Source organism: Uranotaenia lowii, chromosome 2 (genome assembly GCF_029784155.1).
Source record: "Uranotaenia lowii strain MFRU-FL chromosome 2, ASM2978415v1, whole genome shotgun sequence".
Taxonomy (NCBI): domain Eukaryota; kingdom Metazoa; phylum Arthropoda; class Insecta; order Diptera; family Culicidae; genus Uranotaenia; species Uranotaenia lowii.
This window is the reverse complement of record NC_073692.1, coordinates 244,443,630-244,471,138: the sequence shown is the minus strand read 5'-3', so window position 1 is coordinate 244,471,138 and position 27,509 is coordinate 244,443,630. Positions and strand designations below refer to the sequence as shown.

The window sequence follows — 27,509 nt, the reverse complement described above, 5'->3', positions numbered from 1 at the left end:
ACTAAGATATAGAGTGCAAGAAACAAACCCAATCTCGCCGGCTGAAAAGAAGCGTCCGTTTGAGCACTACCCAAAATTGGTGGAATTCCGAGGTCGGGTACCGTTCCGGAGAAAGTCCAGCATCCAGCTGGCCATCAATAGGCAGCAGAGCTGTGTTAACTTCCGGTTCCTTTTCCGGTTCCATCGTAATTTTGATAGTTTCAGTTGTCGTTTCCTTGGCAATATCGTTGACCATCGACGACGGAAGCAGTCCATTTCCGCTAAGGTTCAAATTGTCCGCATACTTGTTGCTGTTGCCGTTCAATTTGTCATAGTTGGACTTCAGATTGGCGTTAGCATTTCCGTTTTCATTTTTCTTGTTCTTCAGGGCGGGGAAGTCCAATTCGCCCCGGATGTCCCGCTTTCCGTTATCGATCGCATTCACGAGCTTGCGCGTGTGATCTCCGTGCTCACCGCAGGCTACTTCAATGATATAGCTGGCCGGATTATGGTAGGATGGACACTCCAGATCGAGAGTTCCCAAAAATGGAACCAACTGCTTTGTGTTACCCTGATAGACGCACTGGCCATCGGCCAGAGTATACAGCTGATCGAACATTTCGAACAAACGGGCGGACGGTTGATGGATAGTACAGATGATCGTTCGTCCACCACGGGCCAGGAACTTTAGCAAACTCACGCACTGGAAGCAGGTCGAACTGTCCAGACCGGAAGTGGGTTCGTCGAAAAACATAATCGGCGGATTGCTCACCAGCTCCAGAGCAATCGAAAGACGCTTCTGCTGGCCACCGGACAGGTTCCTCGTCAACGTTGGTCGGTGCTCTTCCAGGCCGAGCGTTTCCAGGATCTCTTTGATCTGAAATTCATCAACACAATTGTTAAATGTAATTTTAACATTGATATTCTAATATGGCTTATTCATAAAGGTCAATAGAGAAAAAGCGAATAAAACGGCAGGATATTCAATATTTATTTGCCTCAGGTTTTCAGATCATGGCGAAGACAACTTTTTATATGCTGAGACGGATCAGCACATGGTACAAATGGAGGAAAAAAAGTCAGTTAAACTTTTTGATCAAGGCTGGTAAATTTCAGTCAATTGCGTTCGATCCTGACCAACGTCTAGTAGTCAATTTTATCGAAAAAATATCAAATTCGTCTACGAGTTTAATGACCAAGCTACACAATGTCAGTCAGGCAGCAATGGCTTTTTTTTTATTTATTTGATCATTTTAACATCTATGGGGTCATTCATCCCTCAGGCAGCAATGTCAATATTGAATGACATTTTCGTACTCCAATCGCATCATACATACGGTCATCTTTTTATTTCAATTACTGGCTGTGTTGAGAAAGATTTCACGTTGTAAGTTGCATAACAGTTGAAAAAAATGTAGTTTTTGGCTGTAAGAAGAAAAAAGTCGCAGCAAGCACGATGTTGTTCATTCAACTTGTACATGACATTGCACAGTGGTCCAGAAATGAAATTTAACGGGAAACCATTAGGCCGGAACAAATTTCAAATCCTTCTTTTGTCACTCGGAGTTGGAACATCGCGAGGGGGGGGGGAGACAATAAAAAATAATGCGAAAAACTAATAAATTGGAATAAATTGCACGAAAGCTTGTATACAACCAAATTGCATACTATATTATTGCATAAAACTTATAAATCATGTATTTTTTTTTATCGAAAAATTCAATAAAATCAAGAAAACAAAATGTGAATTCATTTCCATCTTCCAAAATTTAGTTCTTAGTCTTGTAATCTTTCGGATATTTGAATTTTTATTTGAAATTTACCTAAAATATTTCAAACTTTATTTATTCTCCCCTTCGGGATTTTGGAAATTTCGAAGGGCAGGGTGACAAAAGAAGAAATTGATATTTGTTCCAGCCTCATTAGCGTCTTCCCCTTAAGTTTGATGCATTTTATGTCTACGACAAACTTTTACAACAACTCAAGGTGGTCATTTTGACTGAATTTTTTTTAGGGTGGTCAAAAGATTTCTGAGATTCAAAAATGATTTCCAAACTGTGATAAGATAGAGGCCTACATTATTTTACAATATTGTAGAACATAATAACACATTGAACTTTGTCGAAGACATCAAACATCTATCGCTTGATCTGAAAGTTTTATGAGAACTTGTTTTCATGAAGTTAGAGGGTGGTCCTATAAAAATCAGTTTTTTCTCGATATCTTTTCAAGGTGATATTTTATCAAAATAATTTATTGAACAACATTTTAGATAGTGGAGAGTGGGGTATCGTGGGCCATGGGGAAACGTGGGCCACTTTTAATATCTCAGATGTGTGTTGAGATAAAAATCTCAAACCAACTGTCATCGTCGTCGCTTTGCGTGAGCATATATTCCTATATGTTGTTGACTGAAATACGCATCATATGCTTCTTTTATTTATCAAGCTAAAAAAAGTTACAAAAATTTACTTACATAATTAAAAAAACACCCGCTAATTTCATCGATGGGGAACCTAGAGTGCATAACAAAAATATGCTCATACGCTTATGATCTAAGTTTTGTCATGATCTTTCACGTGGAAAAGGAATTTTTGATGAAACATCAATAAGTCACACAAACGCAACCAATTTGCAAATCATAACTTGAATCACCTATATTTTCTTGATTTTATACACATTCAGAACTCAAAATACGTTTTTCCTATCTGTAAAGTTTTCTTATGCCAAATGAAGAGTTATGAAAAATATTTTGTCCATCCTATATAAGAAATTTTGCCAAAACGTTCGCGAGCCAGGTTTTGGAATCTATGCGATCATACACAGCTCTCTTTTTTATTTCATCATCTGAAATTGCTTCAAAATAACGAAATGAATTAGGAAATCACAGTTTTGGGTCAACTCATAAAATTTGCATGTTATTTGATCAATTTGGATTTGGTGGCCCACAATTCCCCACCATTTTTCAAAATCCAAAAAATATTGCTTTTTTAAACAGTCAGAATTTGGGGAAAATAACTTATTAAAAAATTTTAAAAAAAATACCTTATGATACCTTGAGAATGTAGAAAACCATACCATTTTTTATTTTCATTTTATCTTTTATAGTAAAGAAGTTATGGAACAACGAAAAAAAGTGGCCCATGATTCCCCACTCTCCCATAATTATAATGCGCATCTTTTGTTGAAAACATATTGCCTAAATTTGTTTTTTTCTTTATACTCGTGTTTTCTTTATACTGGATAGAGACCCCCTTTTCTTTGAAGGGAGGGGCCTCTGTATACTAAAATTATCTGAACATATAAATGTAATCATTTTCACAACATTTTATCAGCTTCACTCGTCAATAGATTGAATTTTTCCAATATTTATCGTATTTTACGATTATTTTGTATGTGAGCCCTCCCTCCCTTGAGTGCGACGGACTTAAAACTCCACAGCCGGATTTCACAACAATCGGTTCAGAATTACTGAGTTTTTGAAGAACTGAAGTAGAAATTCTCTCTTTTTTTAAAGATATTTTGACGGTTTTTAGTAAATTTCATACAGCAATTAAACGCATTCATCCTTAAACATACCTGTATTTTTTTTATATTGTAAATATTGTAACATGAACTTTAAAATGCAATCAACAATAACATTTTCAACTCGCTCCATTTGGAGTTATTTAAGCTTTCAAAGTGTCATTTTCAACACATATTGTTTCATAACTTCAAAACACAGTTGCCAGTGGACAGCCGAACGATATGGTTTGAATTCATGTGAGCTCCGTGCGCGGGTGTTGTTTTCGTGTTATGTGTGTTCTCTTTTTCTTTCGATATATCGCTTGGTTCTCGTGCGATAAGCGGTAAAGTGGCTACAGTTTGTACATAGTAGAAATGAATCACTTTTGGATATATCCGAAATAAAAATGATTAGTGATTAATTTTTCTGCTCCCTATTAAAAAATATGGCGTCGGCCTCAAAAATAAAAAAAAAAGTGGTGAAAAATTACTGTGCGATGTTTTTTTGGCGCTAAGCAGGCCAGGTGGCCTTCGTGTGTGCCTGTGTTGGTGTAACCAAAGTGAACACATCGAAATCAGAGGAAGAGCTTCAAGAGAGGGAGAGATACCGACATTCATGCTCTCGCACTAATGTTCGGTATATGCGAATCAATGAATTTTGTTGCCAGTACGAGACGGAACGGACCCGCCAGCGAATGATGAACCAATTTGGTGAGATCCTTCCATATTTTTCATTAACTTAAATTGTAGGTAGTATAAACGGGAAAATATTTCGGCTTTTTCAGTCAATTCACGGATCCAAAACACCTTCTCTTCTTATTCCGACGTTTCGTTCTTTATTTGAACTTTTTCACAGGAATCTACAACAAACATTACAATCTCTTAAAGAACTAATTGACAACATAGAACAGTAGAAAACTTACAGAAAATTGTGTTTCTTCATCTGGAGGATCGATTACAATTAAATTCACATACAATAATTGGACACTTTTTACCATTAAAAACGCTAAAAGATATTAAAATGAAAACTTAGATGAAAAGGCTTACTTAAATATTTATAAAATGAAAATTACTGCCTAGAGCAAACTCCAAACACGAAAGAAAATCTCAAAAAAAACTCAGCAAACAAACACTCCGATCACTAGCTGGTTGCACTACCAAATGATGTTGTTGATGTAGCAGTACCGGTCTGTTTGGGTATGTTTTTCTTCGGTCTATTTCCTTTCTTGATAGTGTTGAGGATCCCGGAATATGTAGAGCTCAGATGGTCAACATCGGATCTCTTATTCACTGTTGCATCTGTGTTGATGATGTGACAAACTTCCAGTATGGGCAATGCAGACTCCCGACGGCTTTCATCCAGAATGGCAGCACCTTTTAAATTGAAGCGATGTTCTGTCTCTATGCAATGTTGTAATAGAGCCGTTTTCCCTTTGAGTTCAGAAATTTCGTGTTGTTTCCTTGGGCTATTGTTGATGGCATATTCAGTCAGTAGCTGATTCAATTTGTTGATATTACTTGCATGGCCTCCTATGCGTGTTTTCAACGTGTTGGTGCTATATCCAACATATTTCGCTGGGCAATCGTTGCACGAAATGCAGTAAACAACGTTATTTTTCATATCTGGCGGAATTGGGTCTTTGGTTCTACTGAAAAGTTGGCTTGTAGTTTTTTCATAACGAGCAGCTAATTTTATGTTGGGAAAATCATTTTTCAAAACATTTTGTAGCTTATTCGTCAATCCGCTGACAAATGGAATTGATCTGTATCGTACAGTTTCGGGTGGAGAGGGAGAAACAATTTGCGTTGAATTATTTCTTGCTATTGTGTTCCTGATTCTGTGGCGAAGTGAAACTGGGTAGTGATTTATTTTTAGGTGTTCATCAATGATTCGATCAATTTCTTCTCCGGTGAGATTGGTGCTGAATGTCTGTACTCTTCGGATGAAATTATTGACCATGTTGATTTTCATGTGTAACGGGTCATCCGAAGAGTACAGACATTCAGCACCAATCTCACCGGAGAAGAAATTGATCGAATCATTGATGAACACCTAAAAATAAATCACTACCCAGTTTCACTTCGCCACAGAATCAGGAACACAATAGCAAGAAATAATTCAACGCAAATTGTTTCTCCCTCTCCACCCGAAACTGTACGATACAGATCAATTCCATTTGTCAGCGGATTGACGAATAAGCTACAAAATGTTTTGAAAAATGATTTTCCCAACATAAAATTAGCTGCTCGTTATGAAAAAACTACAAGCCAACTTTTCAGTAGAACCAAAGACCCAATTCCGCCAGATATGAAAAATAACGTTGTTTACTGCATTTCGTGCAACGATTGCCCAGCGAAATATGTTGGATATAGCACCAACACGTTGAAAACACGCATAGGAGGCCATGCAAGTAATATCAACAAATTGAATCAGCTACTGACTGAATATGCCATCAACAATAGCCCAAGGAAACAACACGAAATTTCTGAACTCAAAGGGAAAACGGCTCTATTACAACATTGCATAGAGACAGAACATCGCTTCAATTTAAAAGGTGCTGCCATTCTGGATGAAAGCCGTCGGGAGTCTGCATTGCCCATACTGGAAGTTTGTCACATCATCAACACAGATGCAACAGTGAATAAGAGATCCGATGTTGACCATCTGAGCTCTACATATTCCGGGATCCTCAACACTATCAAGTAAGGAAATAGACCGAAGAAAAACATACCCAAACAGACCGGTACTGCTACATCAACAACATCATTTGGTAGTGCAACCAGCTAGTGATCGGAGTGTTTGTTTGCTGAGTTTTTTTGAGATTTTCTTTCGTGTTTGGAGTTTGCTCTAGGCAGTAATTTTCATTTTATAAATATTTAAGTAAGCCTTTTCATCTAAGTTTTCATTTTAATATCTTTTAGCGTTTTTAATGGTAAAAAGTGTCCAATTATTGTATGTGAATTTAATTGTAATCGATCCTCCAGATGAAGAAACACAATTTTCTGTAAGTTTTCTACTGTTCTATGTTGTCAATTAGTTCTTTAAGAGATTGTAATGTTTGTTGTAGATTCCTGTGAAAAAGTTCAAATAAAGAACGAAACGTCGGAATAAGAAGAGAAGGTGTTTTGGATCCGTGAATTGACTGAAAAAGCCGAAATATTTTCCCGTTTATACAGTTTTACCAGTCGAGAACAATTATCTATTGTAGGTAGTTGTGAGGCAATAATTTGCACTCAGTCCTCACGTGGAGAGAGGCGGGGGTTTCAGTTGTCGGAATGGTGGCTAAGTGTGAATTCCACCTGAATGATTTCCAACACGTTTTGAACATTACTAAAGAAGTCCCTCCAGCATTTCAATAATTGATCTCTTGAAGTAACATGTCATAAAATAAGTTTTTGAACAAAATATAAAAGAAGAAGTAATTTTTTTTTTCGTTTTCTCACATAAAATTTGCACATACTACTGGCTTTTTAAGGGAATATTAATTTGGTTAATTAGAAAATACAGCTGAAAAATTGATAATTCTGCCTTTCAAGTAATTCTTCAAAATGAATACAAAGCACAAAAAAAGTTAAACATATTTTCTCTAACATATTCATCCGTGCGCCTTAAGCATGTTAACAACGCAATGAACCAGAAAATAGATTTATTCATTCTAAATTAAATAAATTGAACGGAAAACTACTTTTTTCATTCACAATAGTTTTAGTGAAAAAGCGTACATTATTAGTGTAACTATCATGTAAGGGCTCGCGTTTGGCAATGAAATCGCACTGCAACTGATTTTTTGGTTTTATTATGGTAAGTTTCATTCAAAGAATTCAAATGACAACAATTTGTATTCTATACAAAACATAAGGTTGAGACATTTTTTGTTTAGTAAATAAGTATAAATTGCTTTAAACTCAAGTGAACTAGGTTTGATCATTAAAACTTGTAGAATTTTTCAATACGAATTTGTAGAATGACATTTTTGCACTTAAATTTACAGAGTTCCATTAACAGCAAGTTTTTTTCAAATAGAAATATTATCAGGTAACAATTTTCAATTTCCTTATTCCCAAAGCCTAATGTTTTAAAGGATATTTATCAATCATGCCTTTCAAGTTTATACTTCAATTTTAACAATAAATGAAGTTCATTACACAATTATAATTAAATTCATCTGATCTACACCTTTTATTTCTTCACATATTATTCATATTTTATATTTTTCATTTTGATTATATTGCATATTGAATTCATTTTATATTGATTATAATCGACTACATTTAAAATTTATTAGATTTCATTTATATTGTTATATTATATATTTATTTTATTGTAATTATATATTTACTAGAGAGAAAGCATCTGGGGATAACCCAAAGCGATTATTGCAAGCGGAGTGGAGTGCCAACCATTGTAGGTTTCTGAGGGTTGGATGCTTTCCCTCGACGAACCATCGGCCGTGGAAGCCCTAGAATTTAATTCGAAGGCCAAGCCACACAGACATAGGCTGGACCTTGCTACCGATGGGGGACCCATACATACATACATACATATTGTTTCATAACTTCAAAACAAAAAAAAATTGGCAATCTCTTTTCAACAAAAGATGCGCATTATAATTATCTAAAGTGTTGCGCATTTGATGATTATGATTCTAATAATCAAAGGTTTGAAGAACCTCTTAGCTGAATGAAACTATGATTTCAAAGTAGTCGAAAATTCCTTTGAATTCAGCTACAGTATTTGAAAGACCCAAATACTAGTATTTCACTAGCTACTTGCTAGCATCCTCAGTGGGGTATCGACTGAAGAAAGTGTATCATTTCCCTCCCTTAAATTGTCCAAGCTAGGTACAGTGAGGGGCAAAATAAAGTGTCCAAATTATTTTTTTTCAAATTCTTTTATTTTTCTGGTTAAAATTCAACGAAAACGCATCGTAATCATTATTTAAATATTGTTTATTATGTTCTTTTCAATTTTTGTTAATGTTGCGCTGTTTAAAAAAAGGTTATTCTGATAGAAAAAAAAACAGTTAATATTCCAAAAAAAACAGGGGCAAAATAAAGTGTCCAGATCGGTACATCTTCAAATTGATTCAAACTGAAGGCAAACAAGAACGATTTAATAATGGGTATGGCCTCCTTCGGCCTTCAACACCTCCTACAAGTGCTTCAGTATACTTTCAACAAGATTGTGCAAGTGTTGTGGGTCGGGTTGCTCCCACGCATGCTCCATGGCATCAAATTAAGTATTTTTAATTTGTCACACCAGTTTTATCAATCAGAGCATCGAGGATGGCCCACAGATTATCGATGGGGTTCAGATCAGGACTTTGTGGGGGCCATTCAAGGGGTTTGATGCGGCAGGAACGGGAGAATGACTTCATCAGATTGGCCGTATGCTTCGGATCGTTATTCTGCTGTAAAACGAAGCGCTCTTCGAGGCCCGTCTTGATGAGGGATACCTCGAGGTTTTCCCGCCGGATATTGGAATATGACTCAGCTGTCATAATTCCGTCAATTTTTACCAAATTGCCCACCCCACCCCAAGAAAAGCACCCCCACACCATCACGTTACCTCCTCCGTGCTTGACTGTTCCTTGGATATGGCGACCTTGGAGCTCCTCACCCGACTTGCGCCACATATGTTCCCGCTTCTTCCGGTTGAATAGCTCGAATTTGGATTCTTCGGTCCACAACAATGTTTTCCAGTACTCGAGCCGTTTATCGGCGTGTTCCTTGACGAACTTGAGCCGCTTAGCCTTGTTCACCTGGCTGATGAAAGGCCTTCTCACTGCGATCTTTCTATGGTACTCCTTTGCATAGATGCGGCGACGGACAGTACAACGCAATACCGAAAATTGGAGCTCATCCTGTATCTGCCGGATCGTTATTATTGCGTTCTCCTTCACTTCAAAAATGATTTTCTTGTCCGTTCTGGCATCTGTCTTGAGCTTCAGTCTTCTTCCTGGGCGATCCATCTCCGATCTGAACGTTTTCATCTTCTTCATGATTTTTGGTACCGCTATCTTGCTGATTTCGTAGTGCTTGGCCACTTCCCGGTGCGTTTGACCGTTATTCACATCTCGAACAACCAGTTTCCGGATGGACAACGGAATACAACCAGAAATTTATGCGTTCTCCATATTTTACAACTTATTCGAATGTAGAAACCTGTTTGAATACTCCAGAGCCAAGCCAATTGTTTATGAAACGTCAAAATACACAAAACAAACAAATTCGAGGGGCCTCGCGATGGAAACTTATCGAAATTATATTGATTTTTGAGTTGGACACTTTATTTTGCCCATTTTTTTTGGAATATTAATTGATTATTTTTTCTATCAGAAAAACTTTCTTTTTTTACCAGCGCAACATTAACAAAACTTAAAAAGAACATAATAAACAATATTTTAAAAATGTTTACGATGTGTTTTCGGTGAATTTTAACCAGGAAAATAAAAGAAATGATAAAAAAAATAATTTGGACACTTTATTTTGCCCCTCACTGTAGCTCTGAATTATTTGTAGGTAAAAAGAACCTTCGAATGCTCGGCAAATGCGCCATTGTCAGTTTCTTGGGCTTACCTACCCTTTTCTGGGTGTTGTCAGGTAGATTATTATTGTTACCCGCCCTATTTTGGGCGTTGTCAGGTAAATTATATTTCTTCTTACCTAAGAACTTGAACAGCCAACTATGACCTGGTCCGTTGTCTCCGTTCAACAGATTAGCTGAATTTTGATTGAAAATTTCAATACTTTCCGCTACATCTAACTTCAGCGAATTACTGTTACTGAAGTAGCTAGTGAAATACTAGTATTTGGGTCTTTCAAATACTGTAGCTGAATTCAAAGGAATCTTCGACTACTTTGAAATCATGATTTTGATAAAATATGACCATGAAAAGATATAGATAAAAAATTGATTTTTATAGGACTACCCTAACTTCATGAAAATAAGTTGTCATAAAACTATTAGATCGAGAGATAGATGTTTGATGTCTCTACAAAGTTTAATGAATTATGTTCTACAATATTGTAAAATAATGTAGGCCTCTATCTAATCACAGTTAGGAAATCATTTTTGAATCTCAGAAATCTTATGAACCACGCTATGCATTGTTGTTATTTTTTTTAAATTTTATTGATTTTTTATCAAGTTATTTTTGTCCATATTTCTTATTTTTTACAATTTAATCATTTTTAAAGAAATACATGATATTATGGTTAAAATTGATGAATTAGAAAAAAAAACAATAACGACATTGACAAAAAAAGCAAAAATTGACAAAATTTAGAAAAAATTACCAAATTTGGAAATTGACAAAATTGTTAAAAATTACTTAACTTGTCATTTTTGTTAATCGGGCCAATTTTGTCAAGAATGTTAAGTTTGTCATTTTTGTCAACTTTGTAAATTTTGTCAATTTTATTTACTTTTACATTTTTGTAGTTTTTTTTTTAATTTTATAATTTTTTAACAATTTTTTCGCATTTTGCCATTTTTACCTTATTTGTCAATTTGTGTCATTTTGGTTATTTTTTCGATTTTGTCATTTTTTTTCGTTTTTGTTATATTTATCATGTTTTTAATTTTAATCGTTTTGTCATCCAATGTCCAATTTGTCCAATTTATCGAGTTTGTCATTTTTCTCCATTTGGTCTATCATTTTGATTTTTTTTATTATGCCAAATTTGTCAACTTTTTCAATTAGGTAAATTTTGGAATTTTTTTTCTTGTCAATTTTGTTATTTTTATCATTTTTATCATTTTTTTATTTTTGTATTTTTTGTATTTTCTGTCATTTTTGTCAATAGACAAAACGCCAAACTTTTACCTGGCATCGCGGAATTCTACTCATTCGTCTCGAGCTTTATGCTTTTTCTCTTCTTTTCTACATAACTCACGTTCGTGGCTCGCATTGTAAAACCTGTCCAGTACGATTGTTTGGTAGTTGTTGTTGCCAATCGAGCATTTTTCGATAATGCTGAAGAACCAAGAATGGCTTCATAACATATTTGTTGAATTTTTTCACGGAATAGTAAATTGCATGATACGTATGTCAAAATCGACAAAAATGAAAAATTGATAAAATTTACAAAATTGTCTAAATTGACTAAATTGACGGAAATGCTTAAATTGACAAATGGCAAGAATTGTCCAAAATTAGAAAATTGACAAAAAAGACTGAAATGATAATATTGAAAAAATTTAATAAAAACGATCAAATCAACCAAAATTGTCAAAAGTTAAAACTGACAAAATAGAAGTCTATTTTTTAAGCTTTGGCTCTCATTTTTGAAACCAGATCGGCTGAAATCTGAACTGGGAACCTACAGTTGATCAATGTGGTATTTTTCATTATTTTGACGTCGTCACTTTTTTAATTTTGTCGAAGGCAAATGCGAGCATGCATATCGCTCATCGTATCTATGACGTAATTTTAAACTAGACGTCATATTTTCGACCTTCTTGATTAGTGATGGCTGAATTTTGATAGCAAGCAATATCCTTTTTAAGATTGATCATTTTAATAATATTTAAACTAGTATTTTTAAACATATTTTCTAATCTCTCCGTTCTTTTATAGATTGAATAGAAGAAAAAAAACAGTTTTTTAGGTTAAAATCATTTCAATTGTTCAGCCCAGTTTCGCTAAAACAGCAAGAGGGTACGAAAATCCACACTATCAGAATGGGGGTAGGCTTAATAGCGGCACGTTATCCAAACATACAGGAAAATTGTGCCTATAAAAAAATCTCTCAAATCGACCGATAACTATACCTTTCTATGAGAATGGCAAACAAATGAAGAGCTTAGAAGCTGAAAAGCGGAAGCAAACGCAAAATTCATAACTACTTGCTCGTGATGAATTTTGGCATACAGGGGGAAAGTAGTGACGTTTTTTCAAAATATAGTTGTCTCTATAATTCATTACGTAGCTCAAAATTCCGATATGTATAGAAGATAAATTGTATACAAAATTGAAACTTAAACCCTTATTTAAACCTACCACGTGCTGTTTTTCGCTCTTCTCCACCTTCTGGCTGAGTTTAAGGCTGGCGGCCACGTGCATCGCTTCCTCGACCGTTAGATTGGCATGGAGCTGATTGTCCTGCATGATGTAGGCGGACAACTTCCGGAACTGACTCAGATTGCGCTCCTTGCCGTTCATCGTGATCGACCCCTCGATGTTGGTAGTCCTAAAAGTAAAAATGTGTATTGTTAAATAGTTCCTACTAGAAAATAGAGGTATTTATCGAAGACAATATATTCAAGATTTTCTTGTAGTAATCTATGAGCTTGACCCTAGTTATGTTTTTTCAGGGCCTCATGCTGTAATTTTTCTTGTTCTTTGTTTACATGAAATTAGTCTGATAAACAGTTGGTAGTATAATTTGTAAATTCAAATGCCTCTGTTCTACTTTGTCAATTTTTATTACATCTCTAGAAAACTGCACTACGCAAAAATCTGCCCCCATGGCAATGGTGTGTCAATCATAGCTCATTGTAATGAATCATTGACTTCAGCACAACAATCATTACGTTACGCGTGTTTATTTGTGTTTTGTGTAGCAACTATCACGTCGTGGAAAGAAATGAAAGTCATTAAGAACGTTCCAAAATAAAAATAACAAACAACATCGATAATTAAGTATTGTTCTGTTTCCATTCCACTCACTTGTAACCAGTCAGGATGTTGAGCAGGGTACTTTTACCGGCACCCGAAGGTCCCATGATGGCCGTCAATTCGCCAGATCGAAGCCGTCCGCTGACCTCCTTCAGGATCGTTTTGACATCTGCGCGAGAGTGGGGAAAATAGGAAAGAAAAAAAGCCGGTTAGTACTTAAGTGGTGTTGCGGTTATGGAGCATCGTAGAGAAGGCAGAACGTAGAACGTAACGACGACGTTGTCCTAGGTTGCCGGTTGCATGGTAGATCAGATCAGATCAGGTTCAGCAAACAAGAAATCGCCGGCAACCACTACTACGACGACGACAACGAAGACAACGTGCTCAAATAGGAAAACGACTGATTGAACTTCAACTTCGAAAGCCAAGGTTTCGTGCCACTACAGGTTTGCGTATCTGGCTTTTTTTTCTCACATTCAATAATGATTTGCACGCCGCCGCTTAGTTCGTTGTGGTAGGGTAGACGAATCTGTTTCCGTAATATTTCCACTGTTGCGTGATTAAAATAAAGATTAACATTTAAAACGCAAGTGAACAAAAAAACTGTTAGAATTTAGATTAAAATCATTTGAGTTTAAAAAACGCCCCGCGATGATCAAACGCAAAGTTGAGATGAAACCGTGAGAAGTTGTTTTTATGACGGAATTTGAGCTGTTGGATGATTTTTTTTCTTTACAATTTGACTTATGGCATTGAATTGCCGCAGAGAATTTCAAACTTTTTACAAATACTCCGGGGAATTAGACATTCTTTCTTGAACAAGAATAATTAGCCAAAAATGTACAAGATTATTTCCAAAAACAAAGTTTGAGCAATTTCAATCGAAATAATATCCTTCAGGTCGGTAAGTTTAAAACATTAATCAATGACAATAATTGCCTTTAAAGTTTGACTTTAAGGGCATCAATTGTCAATGATTTGCCTTTGAATTTTATTTTTTAGCTATTATACTTTATCAAACTGCATTATTTCTTCATAAACATTCATTAACATGACGTAACATGATAAAGGCTGAATTTGAATCCAATAAACATGTTTCTCATTCAAAAATACTAATGTTTTTAAACAGTCAAACACTATTTCCTCTGTTTAAAGTCATAGATGGCAGCACTATCCTGCTGTTAATCGGAATTGAGACCCATTTTAGACTTAAGGTATGCTGGATGATTTCGGTCAAGAAATAAGTCCTTGTTACCAAGTAGTATTTAAAGAAGGCAGCCCTGCTCTTGTATTGGTACAGCCTGTGTCGTCACAATCACGGAAAATCTGTCAATTTACTACGAAAATTGCCTTTTTCGTTGATAATTCAAAGAATTTGCGAAAAATTTTCCACTTTTAAAACTTGTTATTCTAGAAAAATTCTTGCTCTTCAAGATCGGTACAGAAAAAGTTTGATTTTCTAGTAATGTTTATATAAAATAGGCCAAATTTGCAAAACTTTAAAATTAGTTCAAAGTCTTTCATTGAAATTTTTAAGTCAGTGCTGTTTAAGATCCTTATTATTCTTGTGCTGGTGATTTTTTGCAAATCCGAAAAAGCTTTCTGCAGCGTAAACTCCAACAAAACTATGTTGGAAAACTACCTCGAAATGATGAATATGGGCCTAAAAAACCCTGAAGATCAATATTGAGATTTAATTTGGTTTTAACTGCAAGATAGTGCTGCCAGCTACTACTTGAAACTGGAAAAGCGTGGTTTAGTGAAAAAAAAATCTAAGTTTTCGAATTTCATCCTGTTTTTTTCTGATTCTAAATTAACTCAAAATATCTGTTCCATCATTTCCCGATATTTTAATGAAGAGTTTGGTAAATAATTACAGCTCAAAAATCAAATTCCATAGTACTAGAGGAGCATCTCTTAAAAACATCTTAAAATCCTTTGGAATGCTGGAAAACGTCTAAAAATGCAGGGATCTATTCAAATAGTTTGTAGAAGCTTACTTTTAACATTTACACAGTAAATTTTAACAAATAATCTTGATAATTGTAGAAAAACACAAGTGTTACTATTCTTATTTTGCACTTTTTCCATATTTTTGGTCCTTAACGCCAATTGCTTCGTCTTATAAAAGTAAACTTATGCTTGATTTATCCGTTGAGAAATTTAAACAAGTTGTAGAAGAAAATTTTGGTGATTTTCAATCATTTATATTTTAACAGGCAAGACACATAGTGGTATTATTTTTTTTTTCCCCAACACTATTGACCAGAGAGAACTGGAAAATATTGTCGCTGGCAAGAAACGATTTGATGGCTATTAGATCAAATCTTGCGCTCTCTTGCATTCTTGTGATAGGTACGAATAAGGTGTTGGATCACTTCTCATTGGTGTTGTTTTCGCAGTTCTCGTCGCTTTAGAAAGAAATTAAATGTATATATCTAGGTAGGTATATTAGCCCCCAGGAGTAGGCTTTTATTTTTTTTAAAGTAGCACGCATTTCTTAAGAAATCAGTAAAAAATTTAATGTAATGAAGTTTAAAAAGCTTAGCTTAGCTTAGCTTAGCTTGATTAACTACTCACATCCACCTTAAACCGTTAAACCCGAAATGCATAGTTATAGAAAATGGATTACTTCCTTCAAAATCAAATTATGATTTCAATCAGTTCGAGTTCCACGATCGCTGGTGTGGCTCAGTAGAACAAGTTCCACATCGCCAATGGTTGCTACTCCGTGATTGACCGAGGCCATCAATTTTGTTCAGAGGTCAAATGAATGGTGCTTGGGATTAGCAACTCATTCACACTGCACAAAACTAATGCTCTCTCTTTGAACGTCAATAACGGCGCCGGCCACGTCCTAGTAGTCAATGGATAGATTGGAAAAAAAGAAAGGGATGAAAGATTTATTTTGTGCATTAGGACCGAGGTTACCTCTGCATCCTAGCAAATTAATTTTGGTTGGGACTGGGTCAAGGAATTAATTGGGACACACTTTTGACAAGTGTTACGGTGAACCATAAAAATTATTTTCCTTACTCCTATTAGCTCCTATTTGACGCTTTCAGTTAATACGGGGGCATGAGGTTGTTCAGTGTAATGATGACAAAAAATAACTAAGTGCCTATTTTTCATGAACATTCCTACTATCTTTCTCCAACATAAATTTGTAAAAAAATAAGCCTATAGTATAACCGTAATATTCAGTGAAATATCAATTCGAAGATTTACCTTCTTTTAAATTTGTTTATATCTATATGTTAAAAATCTATCCTGAATTGCCACAAGTTTAGCGGTGATGAATGAGTGAATAATAAATAAAAAAGAAAACCGTTTAACGCGATTTACTTAAAAAAATCATATCAACAAAACCATCCCTTAAAAAAAGTTCATCAATTCAAAATGCTCATCGTAAAATTATAGCTCTGAATTTAACTAGATGACACATTTTAAAACATAATTTTTCTATTCAATTTTTAGTACATCGAATTTTAAATATTTTTAATTTAAACAAAATAGTCCTACATGAAACAGGGTTGTGAAGGTTAGGTGGGAATATCCCTATCAATTTCCTGTTCTCTCCAAAAAGTGACGATCTCGACCTAAGCACACAATTGTAAACATACACAACGAGTTTAGCTCCTTAAAACCTCAAGTTAATGTAATGAAGTTTAAAAAGTTAGAATAAGGGTTTTTTCACTGTAGTGTTGTTCTTAAATGTTTGTGAAACACATATCCAGTTTATTAGCTTAGCTTGATTGACTACTCACATCCACCTGAATCAGTGAACCCGAAATGCTCTGTTACTATTTGAAAAAAAAAAAAGATCTTCATAGAAATGGTTTTTCCTTATTTAATTGTTGATTAGTGATATGATTGTTCATCTTTTATTGTTTGAAAATAAATGCATTTCGAATACCATGATCGCAGGCGTGGCTCAGTGGAACGAATTCCACATCGCCAATGGTTGCTACTCCGTGATTGACCGAGGCCATCAATTTTGTTCAAAGGTCAAATGAAAGGTGTCTGGGACTGACAGCACATTCACAATGCCCAAAACTGATGCTCTCTCTTTAATCATCAATAACGGCGCCGGCCACGTCCTAGTAGTCAAAAGATAGTTTGGAAAAGAGAGAAAGGGATTAAAGAAATAATTCGTGCTTTAGGACCGAGGTCACCTCTGCATCCTAGCAAATAATGTTTTGGGAGTGTGGGTCAAAGGATATGATCAGGAAACACTTTTGACCAGTGCGATCTAGTAAACCAAGAAAATCTGCTAAAACTGAAACCCTAATTTATTGCCTAATTGTTTGCATTTACCTCACTTTTTTACAAAGGTATTTTGTTAATCAAAATATTCAAAACAAATATTTATTTTCAAGGATTTCCTAAAAATATCTCGTATTTCTCATCAATTAAAAGGGCCATTATAAAAGAAATGTCTAATCGCTAAAATTCTTTAAAAGCCTTAATTTTTCAACTACTGTTCAAGACATATTTGACTTTTTTTCTTATCTGTGTGAGCTTACTAATTTATATCTCCAAAATTAATGAATTTGTAGGTACATATACTAATCACTCTCAACATGTCATGCAAATCTTTTTATTTTTCAATAAGCTAATCTGAACAAAAAAATTTTGTTAGCAAATATATGGTGAATATTTTGGAAATGGTAAAATTATGCATTTAAATGTGAAGACTATTGATTCCAAATATTTTAATGTGATCTTTTTCGATTTGTAGGTTTAATCAGCTCTGAGAACTCAATTTTGTTGTGAAAAAAATTTATTTTAGAAGGTTTCGATAAAATTTCAACGATAATAAAAACAATTATTTTTCATTTTTGTTGTGTTATATTGATTTTTGTCAAAGTTGTTAGTCCTATCTTCTTTACTACAATCTCATGCAAAAAGCAAATTACTTTTAAATAAAATCTTTAAAATGGTTAACCCTAATATCAACTATGATCTACTCAAAACAAAAATAGGAACTAACGATAATAATATGCTAGAATGAATTTGCTAAGTTGGATCTCATTGGAATTTTTATAAAGAGGCAAAGTAAGAGAACCAATTTGGATAAAAAACAACACATTTGAAAGAATGCTTTTAAGAAATGGACCTTTAACAGACAACAGAAACAAGATCCGGCTGTGGCCCAGACACATTGAAAGAAAAAAACGCTAGACCAAAATTGTTAATCCAAATCCATCAAGAGTCTTGTGCCCATGCACCTCTACTAAGGCTCGCCAGCGTTCAAGTAATGAAAATATATAAAAACAGATACTTAGCTTCGATTTGTCGGAACTCCATTCCAAATATACAATTTTTATTCATCCAGCTGAATGTACTGCTCCATTGTTTTGGTTGCCTTTCTTCGCTTTGCCTGTTCCTGTAGATCCCGGTCCATTGTAAATAATCACCGAAGTAGTTAAAAGACTTTATAATTTTTCAATTTGAAATTTTCACCATTTTGACAATCGAAAAAAAAAACGCTTCCTTTCTGTAGGATAATGTACTAGAACTGGAAATAATAATAATAATAATAAATAAAAAAAATATATATAGTTAAATTTAATACAATATTTGTCCGTTGGTAACCCTATGCACTTTTGGTCTGAAACCCACAGCAACGCGAACGCGCGTTCTGGTAAGAAGAAAAGAAAGAAAAAAATCCACTCGCGTTTTCCTCTGCCCACCCGAGTATTTTAAACGTGACGCGCGGGTATCACTCGCTATAAATAAAGCAACCTGTTCGCTTAAGACGTCATTCTGAAATCGGAGCTCTTATGAGCAACAAGTAGTGCTTGTGCTTGGTGGTCCGCATCAAAGGTCCGCATCAAGGGTCCGCATCAAAGGTCCGCATCAAGGGTCCGCATCAAGGGTCCGCATCAAGGGTCCGCATCAAGGGTCCGCATCAAGGGTCCGCATCAAGGGTCTGCATCAAAGGGTCCGCATCAAAGGGTCCGCATCAAAGGGTCCGTATCAAAAGGTCCGCATCAAGGGTCCACATCAGGGGTCCGCATTAAAGGTCCGCATCAAGGGTCCGCATCAAAGGGTCCGCATCAAGGGTCAGCATCAAGGGTCCGCATCAAAAGGTCCGCATCAAGGGTCCGCATCAAGGGTCCGCATTAAAGGTCCGCATCAAAGGTCTGCATCAAGGGTCCGCATCAAGGGTCCGCATCAAAAGTCCGCATGAGTGCCAAATTAGAGAAGACGGGGAAACGGATCAGCACTAATGCTGATCTGAGACGTGTGGCAAAACAAGCCACAAATCACGACAATGGCGCAGACGGTAGCAGCTCTGGAAAAGTTAAGCCACAGGAGAAAACCAAAACTTCACTGAAAAGTTTGTTTGGTGATTCTCCCAAAAAAAGGTGAGTTTTGTATATGGAAACCAATAAGAATATAATCAATGGACATCGATAGTGAAGGCGATGTTCAGATCTTAACTTCGATTGGAATGGCGAAGTTCAAAATGATTAATAAATTGGGTTTTTTTTTGACTTCGATTGAAATGGCGAAGTTAAAAAAAAAAAATCTTGATTTAGATAGTACTCTGATAGTAAAGGCAGAGATACTTTAGGTAGACACTCTGATGGTAAAGGCAGAGATGATCAATGTAAATAATCTGATGGTAAAGGCAGAGATATTTTGAAAAAAAAAGGAAGATCAAATGTGATATTTCTTTTGTGGAAAGCAGCAACTCATGTCAATCTGATTGTAAAGGCAGATTACAGAAAAAAAGAACTTTGATTGAATAGGCAAAGTGTTTGAAATATTAATCATCCGGTAACTGAAAAAAAAAATCCTAAAACCTGTGTTTCTTATAATTACAGGAAGTCAAACATAAATCCTCTGGAAGAAATCAACAAAATGAAAGCAAAAATGGAAAAACTCGAAAAGGAGAATGAGGAATTGCGCCGTGCTTTGGCCAGTTTTGTCGAGAGTAAAACGACCGCAGAGACAGATGAACGCAGAGCGATGAATCAAATGAATTTTGTAAACATTTCCGAATGTATCCCTATCAATGGCGAAACTGAAATCAATAAACGTAGCTACGAACATTGGAAAAATGTTATCAACTCGGCATTCAATATAGCCCAAACCAGCGATGAAAACATCAAAATAGATGTTTTAAAAATGAAAGCCGGTTCCTATCTTTTGGACTTACTGAAAAGCACGACAACTCAACAAGGGATGCCTGACGAGAAAATCCAACCTTATTCCAACGCAATATCTCGATTAGACAGCTACTTCAATTCAAGTGCATATTCCTTGTCGCAAAAAATGAAGCTTTCAAATATGGTGCAGAAACCCAGTGAAACAAATATGGAGTACGTCAACAGGGTGACCCAAGCATCCAAACTGTGTAACTTCAATTTGCCAAGTGAAGAGTTCGAAGCCATTTCACGCACCATCACCAGAGGATCGAAAGACAGCCGGATCAGGACACTAGCATATCGTGTGCTCACGGAAGGTGGAACACTGGGTCAGTTTATTGACCATGTAAGGAACCGTGAGGTGGAGCTGGAAAACGAAGAAGAATATCAAAGGTTACACCAACAGAAACTAGTAACAGTTGCAGCAGTTTCTTATAAAACCAGACCAAACATCTCCAATAACCGCGGTGGCCAAAATAGACGTGGATATTTTCATGGACGAGGACGTGGAAGTAACACTAAGTATCTCGAAAGAAAGAGTTACTACCCGAAAGCTTGCTGGAGATGCTTGAGCACTTATCACTCCCCGGATGATTGCGAATACAGGACAAAAGTTTGCCATATTTGCAATGAATCGGGGCATATAAAGAGGGCATGTAAGCAATCAATGGTAAACTCCAGGAAAAGATTTCGAGAAGACAACGAAGAGGAACAGCCAAAGAAAATCGCGTGTATTAAACAAAACGAAGATTTTGTAGAAGATGAGGTGATGGAAAACTGAAAATAAAATACTTTCTAAACTAACTAAATCTAAAATTACTAATTTTACAGAATGTAAAAATTACATCATGGGAAAGAAACACTTCTTTTACAAACGAAAATTCTGGATATGTATCGGGACATGTTGCAGGAACACCAGTATCCTTTTTCATTGACTCGGGTGCCCAGGTTAATACTATAACATCGTCAACATTTGACAAGCTGCTTCGGAATAGAAAAACAAAAGAACAATTATATGAATTGAGCTATGAATCTGATAAAGTCTTGCGAGCGTATGCATCAGAAGGTAACATAGACGTCATAGCAACTTTCTGTGCTGAGCTGTTTGTTTCAAATGACAGACCAGTCACTATTGAAAAATTTTATGTAGTAAGAGACTCGAGATCTCTTCTTGGATTCAATACAGCCGTGAGGTATAGTCTTTTGGCAGTTGGCATAGATGTGCCAGTACAAAGAAATGATTCGACTTGGCGATGTGAATTTCTTGCCCTTGCTGGTATCAAAGCGTCCCAGCAACAAGAGTTTCCAAAATTCAACGTGCCTCCAATAAAATTAAACTATGATACCTCGATACCACCCTCCAGAAATGTCTATACACATATTCCAGCGGCATTCAAAGAACTTACCCAAAACAAGCTAAAGGAGCTACTTGATACAGGCATAATTGAAAAAGTTAATTCCGAAATGGATAAAAGCTTTTGTTCCTCTCTGTTGGTTATCCCGAAAGGAAATAACGATATTCGACTGGTTGTCGACTTGCGAGGTCCCAACAAGTGCATACACAGAACACCATTTAAAATGCCCACTTTCGAATCAATACTGTTACAGTTACATGATGCAACATATTTTTCAACAATCGATATGAAAAACGCCTTCTTTCATATAGTACTGGACGAATCGTGTCGACATTTAACAAATTTCTTCGCTGGTGATGCTCTGTATAGGTGCTGTCGTCTACCTTTTGGACTAACAAATGCACCAGACATTTTCAAGAGGTCATGCAAACAGTAATATTAACCCAATGCAATGGAGTCGTAAATTATCTGGACGACATACTAGTATTTGGTAAAACGAAAGAGGAACATGATCTCAGATTGAAGCAAACGATGAATAAGCTACAAGAACATAACGTAGCAATTAACTTAGCAAAATGTGCATTTGGTCAGAAAAGTGTGAAGTTTCTTGGATTCACATTATCCTCAAAGGGCTGGCAAGTTGAGGACGAAAAAATCAGTGCAATAAAGAACTTCCGTCAACCGGAATCACAGTCAGAAGTCAGAAGTTTCTTAGGGCTTATCACGTTCTTGGAAAGATTTATTCCGCTAAGAGCAGATAAAACAAGACATCTAAGGGAGCTAGCGAAAGCAGATAAATTTTATTGGAATCAAGAGATTGACAGTGAATTCGAGGAATTAAGAAACTGTTCATGGAATACCATAAAAACTCTTGGATATTTTAACAGACAAGATGAAACTGAACTGTTTGTTGACGCTTCTCCTCATGGCCTTGGGGCTGTTCTAGTGCAATATGACCAGGACTGTAAGCCAAGAATAATAGCATGTGCTTCTAAAGCACTGACTCCGACGGAACAAAAATACCCCCAAACCCAAAAAGAAGCACTGGCGATGGTCTGGGGAGTAGAACGCTTTTCAACATATCTACTTAATGTTGAATTTACGATCCGCACAGATGCTGAATCAAATAAATTCATTTTTGGAGGACAACATCGAATAGGGAAAAGAGCAGTTTCACGAGCAGAGGCTTGGGCACTACGACTACAGCCATTCAACTTCAAAGTAGCTCACATACCAGGAGAAATGAACATTGCCGATGCACTTTCCCGTCTGGTGAACGAAACGCAAAACAACGAGCCATTCGATGATGCTTCCGAGAAACATCTTCTGTTTTTCCTGGATACAGGATCAATTGAACTTACTTGGGAAGAAATTGAAAAAGAATCTGAACAAGATGTGGAACTAGAGGAAATCAGATCAGCAATCAAAACAAGACGTTGGAACAGAAATCATAAAAGATATGAGTCAGAATCAAAACATTTGCGAGTGCTTGGATCATTAGTATTCCACTCAGATCGACTTGTTTTACCGATTGCACTCCGGAATAAAGCACTTCAATCAGCACATCAAGGACACATAGGGGCATCTTCGATGAAAAAAATTGTGAGAAACTATTTCTGGTGGCCAGGAATGGCGAAACAGGTGGATATATTTGTAAAAGGATGCGAAACCGGTTTTCGTCTTTCAAGGAGAAATCAACCAATTCCATTAACTAACCGTGAATTACCCAAAGGACCGTGGGAAATCCTTCAAATAGATTTTTTCAAATACAACGACTGTGGTTCAGGGGAATTTCTGGTAGTAGTAGATACATATTCGAGATATCTTCATGTGGTTGAAATGAAATTCACGGACGTCAACAGTACGAACGAAGCGCTTAATCGAATTTTCCTCACATGGGGATATCCCTTAGCACTACACAGCGATAATGGTCCACCATTCCAGAGTGAAAAGTTTTGTAAAACCTGGGAAGACAGAGGAGTGAAGATACGTAAGTCCATCCCGTTATGTGCTCAGTCCAACGGAGCAGTTGAGCGACAAAACAAGGGATTGAAAGATGCTTTGACTGCGGCAAAAATCGATAACATAAATTGGAAAGTAGCATTAGAAAAATATGTTCACGTGCACAACAAAGTGAGACCCCTTTCTCGTTTCGGCGTTACGCCTTTTGAATTATTGGTCGGATGGAAATACAGAGGAACATTTCCATTTTTATGGGAAACAAACTTAATGGAACAACTAGATCGAACAGATGTGCGAGAAAAAGATGCTTCATCAAAACTCGAGAGCAAAAGATATGCAGATGCCAAAAGGAACGCAGAACCATCAGATATTGTTGTGGGAGACAAAGTACTTTTGGCCAATAACAATAAATCGAAAGGAGACCCAACATTTTCAGAAGAACGTTACACTGTTTTGACAAGAGATGGAGCAAAAGTTGTAATACAAAGCGAAAGAGGAGTTACATATGCAAGAATAGTTGATGACATCAAAAGGGTTCCTAATACAATTCAAGAAGTGGACAGTCAAACTTATGAAAATAGCCCGGAAATTGAAATTCCGGAAAAAGATATAACGAAAATGTTAGAGCAAAGAGAACGACCAAAACGAATTACAAAAATACCATCACGTTTTCATAACATGGTTATATTCAGTGTATTTGATTAAAGAGTACAGTAGTTAAGTATTGTAGGATAATGTACTAGAACTGGAAATAATAATAATAATAATAAATAAAAAAAATATATATAGTTAAATTTAATACAATATTTGTCCGTTGGTAACCCTATGCACTTTTGGTCTGAAACCCACAGCAACGCGAACGCGCGTTCTGGTAAGAAGAAAAGAAAGAAAAAAATCCACTCGCGTTTTCCTCTGCCCACCCGAGTATTTTAAACGTGACGCGCGGGTATCACTCGCTATAAATAAAGCAACCTGTTCGCTTAAGACGTCATTCTGAAATCGGAGCTCTTATGAGCAACAAGTAGTGCTTGTGCTTGGTGGTCCGCATCAAAGGTCCGCATCAAGGGTCCGCATCAAAGGTCCGCATCAAGGGTCCGCATCAAGGGTCCGCATCAAGGGTCCGCATCAAGGGTCCGCATCAAGGGTCCGCATCAAGGGTCTGCATCAAAGGGTCCGCATCAAAGGGTCCGCATCAAAGGGTCCGTATCAAAAGGTCCGCATCAAGGGTCCACATCAGGGGTCCGCATTAAAGGTCCGCATCAAGGGTCCGCATCAAAGGGTCCGCATCAAGGGTCAGCATCAAGGGTCCGCATCAAAAGGTCCGCATCAAGGGTCCGCATCAAGGGTCCGCATTAAAGGTCCGCATCAAAGGTCTGCATCAAGGGTCCGCATCAAGGGTCCGCATCAAAAGTCCGCATGAGTGCCAAATTAGAGAAGACGGGGAAACGGATCAGCACTAATGCTGATCTGAGACGTGTGGCAAAACAAGCCACAAATCACGACACTTTCAACTCTACCAAAGCCTGCTCAGTCTGTGAAACACATATCCAGTTTATTGTGCAAAAAGTGAAACGAAATGTACCCCCAGCGTGGGTGATCAATTGAAGTTAGAGATATAAGCCATCATGGTAGAGAATTTGATGTCTTTGATGTCTTCAGCAACATTGTTCAGTTTTACATGGAGCATATTCTAGTATCAAAATTTTTGCCAAGGAGTCCACCAATACCTATCTACCTACCTAAGGGTCCGGCGCCGATGGACCGACGCATAGGGCTGAGATAAAAGATCTCCACTGCTGGCGATCCGGAGCCAGCGTCTTCACTTGCTGCCATCCAAGGTTCTCGTCAACTGTGCGGATTTCAGCGGCTAGACTTCGCCGCCACGAGCTTTTGGGTCTGCCTCTTCTTCGATGCCCTTCTGGATTCCAGTCAAGCGCCTCTCTGCAAATCTCGTTTTCATCTCTTCGCAGCGTGTGCCCAATCCATCTTGACTTACGTTCCCGAATCTCGATTTCTAGCGCCTTTTGATGACACCGGCGATGAAGTTCCACGTTTGAGATCCAGTTGCCAGGCCACCAAGCGCGGATGATGTTCCGCAGGCAGCGATTCACAAAAACTTGCAGTTTTCGCGTCGTCACCGCATATGTGCACCAAGTTTCACACCCGTACAGCAATACGGATTTGACGTTTGAGTTGAAGATTCGGATCTTAGCGCCAGATGTTTCGGAGACTCGCAAACGCAAATCGGGCTTTTCTGATCCGGGTTTCGATGTCCTTCTTGGTACCACCATCAGGCGTAATCTGGCTACCAAGATACTGGAAGCACTCCACTGTCTCAACCTGTTGTCCAGCTACCACGAAATTGGAACGATTTTCTTTGTTGATTTCTATCGACTTGGTCTTTCCGACATTGATTTTGAGATCTACTGCCTTGGAGCTTTCGGTGAGGTAGTCGAGTTTGCTCTGCATGTCTTGTAGTGTTTGGGCGAGCAAAACAATATCGTCTGCGAGGTCAAGGTCGTTCAGTTGCTCAATTGCTGAAGGATTCCACCGCAATCCTCGGTTTGGTCTACAGTCCATCGATCCAGTCAAGATCTCATCCATTACGATGAGAAAAAGCAGCGGTGACAAAATACATCTTTGTCTCACTCCAGCAGTTACCGGGATTGGTTCGGACAAGACAGCGTCGTGCAAGACCTTGCACGAAAATGCCTCGTATTGTGCTTCGATGAGATGGACTAGTTTCTCTGGGACCCCTCGTTCGCCTTAGAGCCGCCCAGATGTTTTCATGGTTAAGTCGGTCAAATGCTTTTTCGAAATCAACGAACACCAGCAGAAGAGAGTCCTGGAATTCATTGATTTGTTCCAGTATTATTCGTAGCGTTGTGATGTGGTCCACACATGATCGTCCGGATCGGAATCCAGCTTGTTGCCGTCGGAGTGTAGCGTCGATTTTCTCCTGGATCCTGTTCAGGATCACTTTGCAGAGTACTTTGAGGGTTGTACAGATCAAAGTTATGCCACGCCAGTTACTGCACTCTGTTAGGTCTCCTTTCTTCGGGACCTTCACGAGGATACCCTGCTTCCAGTCGGCCGGGAATGTTGCAGTATCCCAGATGTCAGCGAAAAGACGGTGCAACATTTGTGCTGACAAGGCAGGGTCGGCTTTGAGCATTTCAGCAGGAATGCAATCGATTCCAGGCGCTTTGTTGGATTTCATGTGCTTGAGTGCCGCTTATATTTCAGCCAGCGAGGGCGCTTCCGAGTTGACGCCATTAATGCGACTTACTGTGGGCGCCTCGAGCTGCGGGTTCTGTTGGCCATTGCTATTTGTAACTCGGAAAAGTTGTTCAAAATGCTCACCCAGCAAACATTTTTGTAGGTATATTTCTCAACAAACTTTGCTATACGTTTCATATCTACAGTGTATCAAAAAATTGTCCGTACAGCACGTACCTTGAGATCCAAACAATCAAAAAGTGCACTTTTTAAGTCAATAAAAATACTACAATTACATCATTCGCTGCAGAAACTAATCCTTTTTGTAGATCAGTATTGAAAATGTTTATAAATTAAACCTTAAAAATAATCAAATTCATTTTGTATAGAAAGTCCCAAAAATGATGTCAAAAAATTGTCCGTACACTGAGGCCTTTGTCAAATATTAGTCAAGTAAACAGTTATGTGTCAGTCTGTCAAACGCAGAAACGCGAATTGAATCTCAGCAAAGACAATTTCCAGTGTTCTGAGCGATAAATACGGTAAAATGAACTTTATTTAGCATAAATCAGTAGATTTCAACAATTTGTGGATTAAATTAACACGAAAATGTCTGCTCCCCACAAAAAAATACCCGTTGACATCCGGAAACTGATTGTTGACTTGAAGAATGACGACAAAAGGTTGTCCTAAATTTATTTATTTAC

The 27,509-nt window shown here is 37.1% G+C and overlaps 2 protein-coding genes across 2 annotated transcripts in view; one reads left to right on the top strand and one right to left on the bottom strand.

Moving 5' to 3' along the window:
- LOC129744219 (ATP-binding cassette sub-family G member 1) overlaps positions 1 to 27,509 on the bottom strand; it is a 66,924-nt gene that overhangs the window by 13,032 nt on the left and 26,383 nt on the right. Inside the window, exons 2-4 of the mRNA XM_055736632.1 lie at positions 13,158 to 13,275; positions 12,489 to 12,678; positions 29 to 856 (exon numbers count right to left, since the gene is read on the bottom strand). Coding sequence (XP_055592607.1) covers positions 29 to 856; positions 12,489 to 12,678; positions 13,158 to 13,275 — 1,136 coding nt within the window. The remainder of the gene's footprint in view (positions 1 to 28; positions 857 to 12,488; positions 12,679 to 13,157; positions 13,276 to 27,509) is intronic.
- LOC129744220 (uncharacterized) lies at positions 18,889 to 21,175 on the top strand. Its single transcript, XM_055736633.1, has 2 exons — positions 18,889 to 19,480; positions 19,943 to 21,175. Exons 1-2 carry the CDS (start codon positions 19,299 to 19,301, stop codon positions 21,045 to 21,047), a joined length of 1,287 nt encoding a protein of 428 aa, XP_055592608.1. The 5' UTR covers positions 18,889 to 19,298; the 3' UTR covers positions 21,048 to 21,175.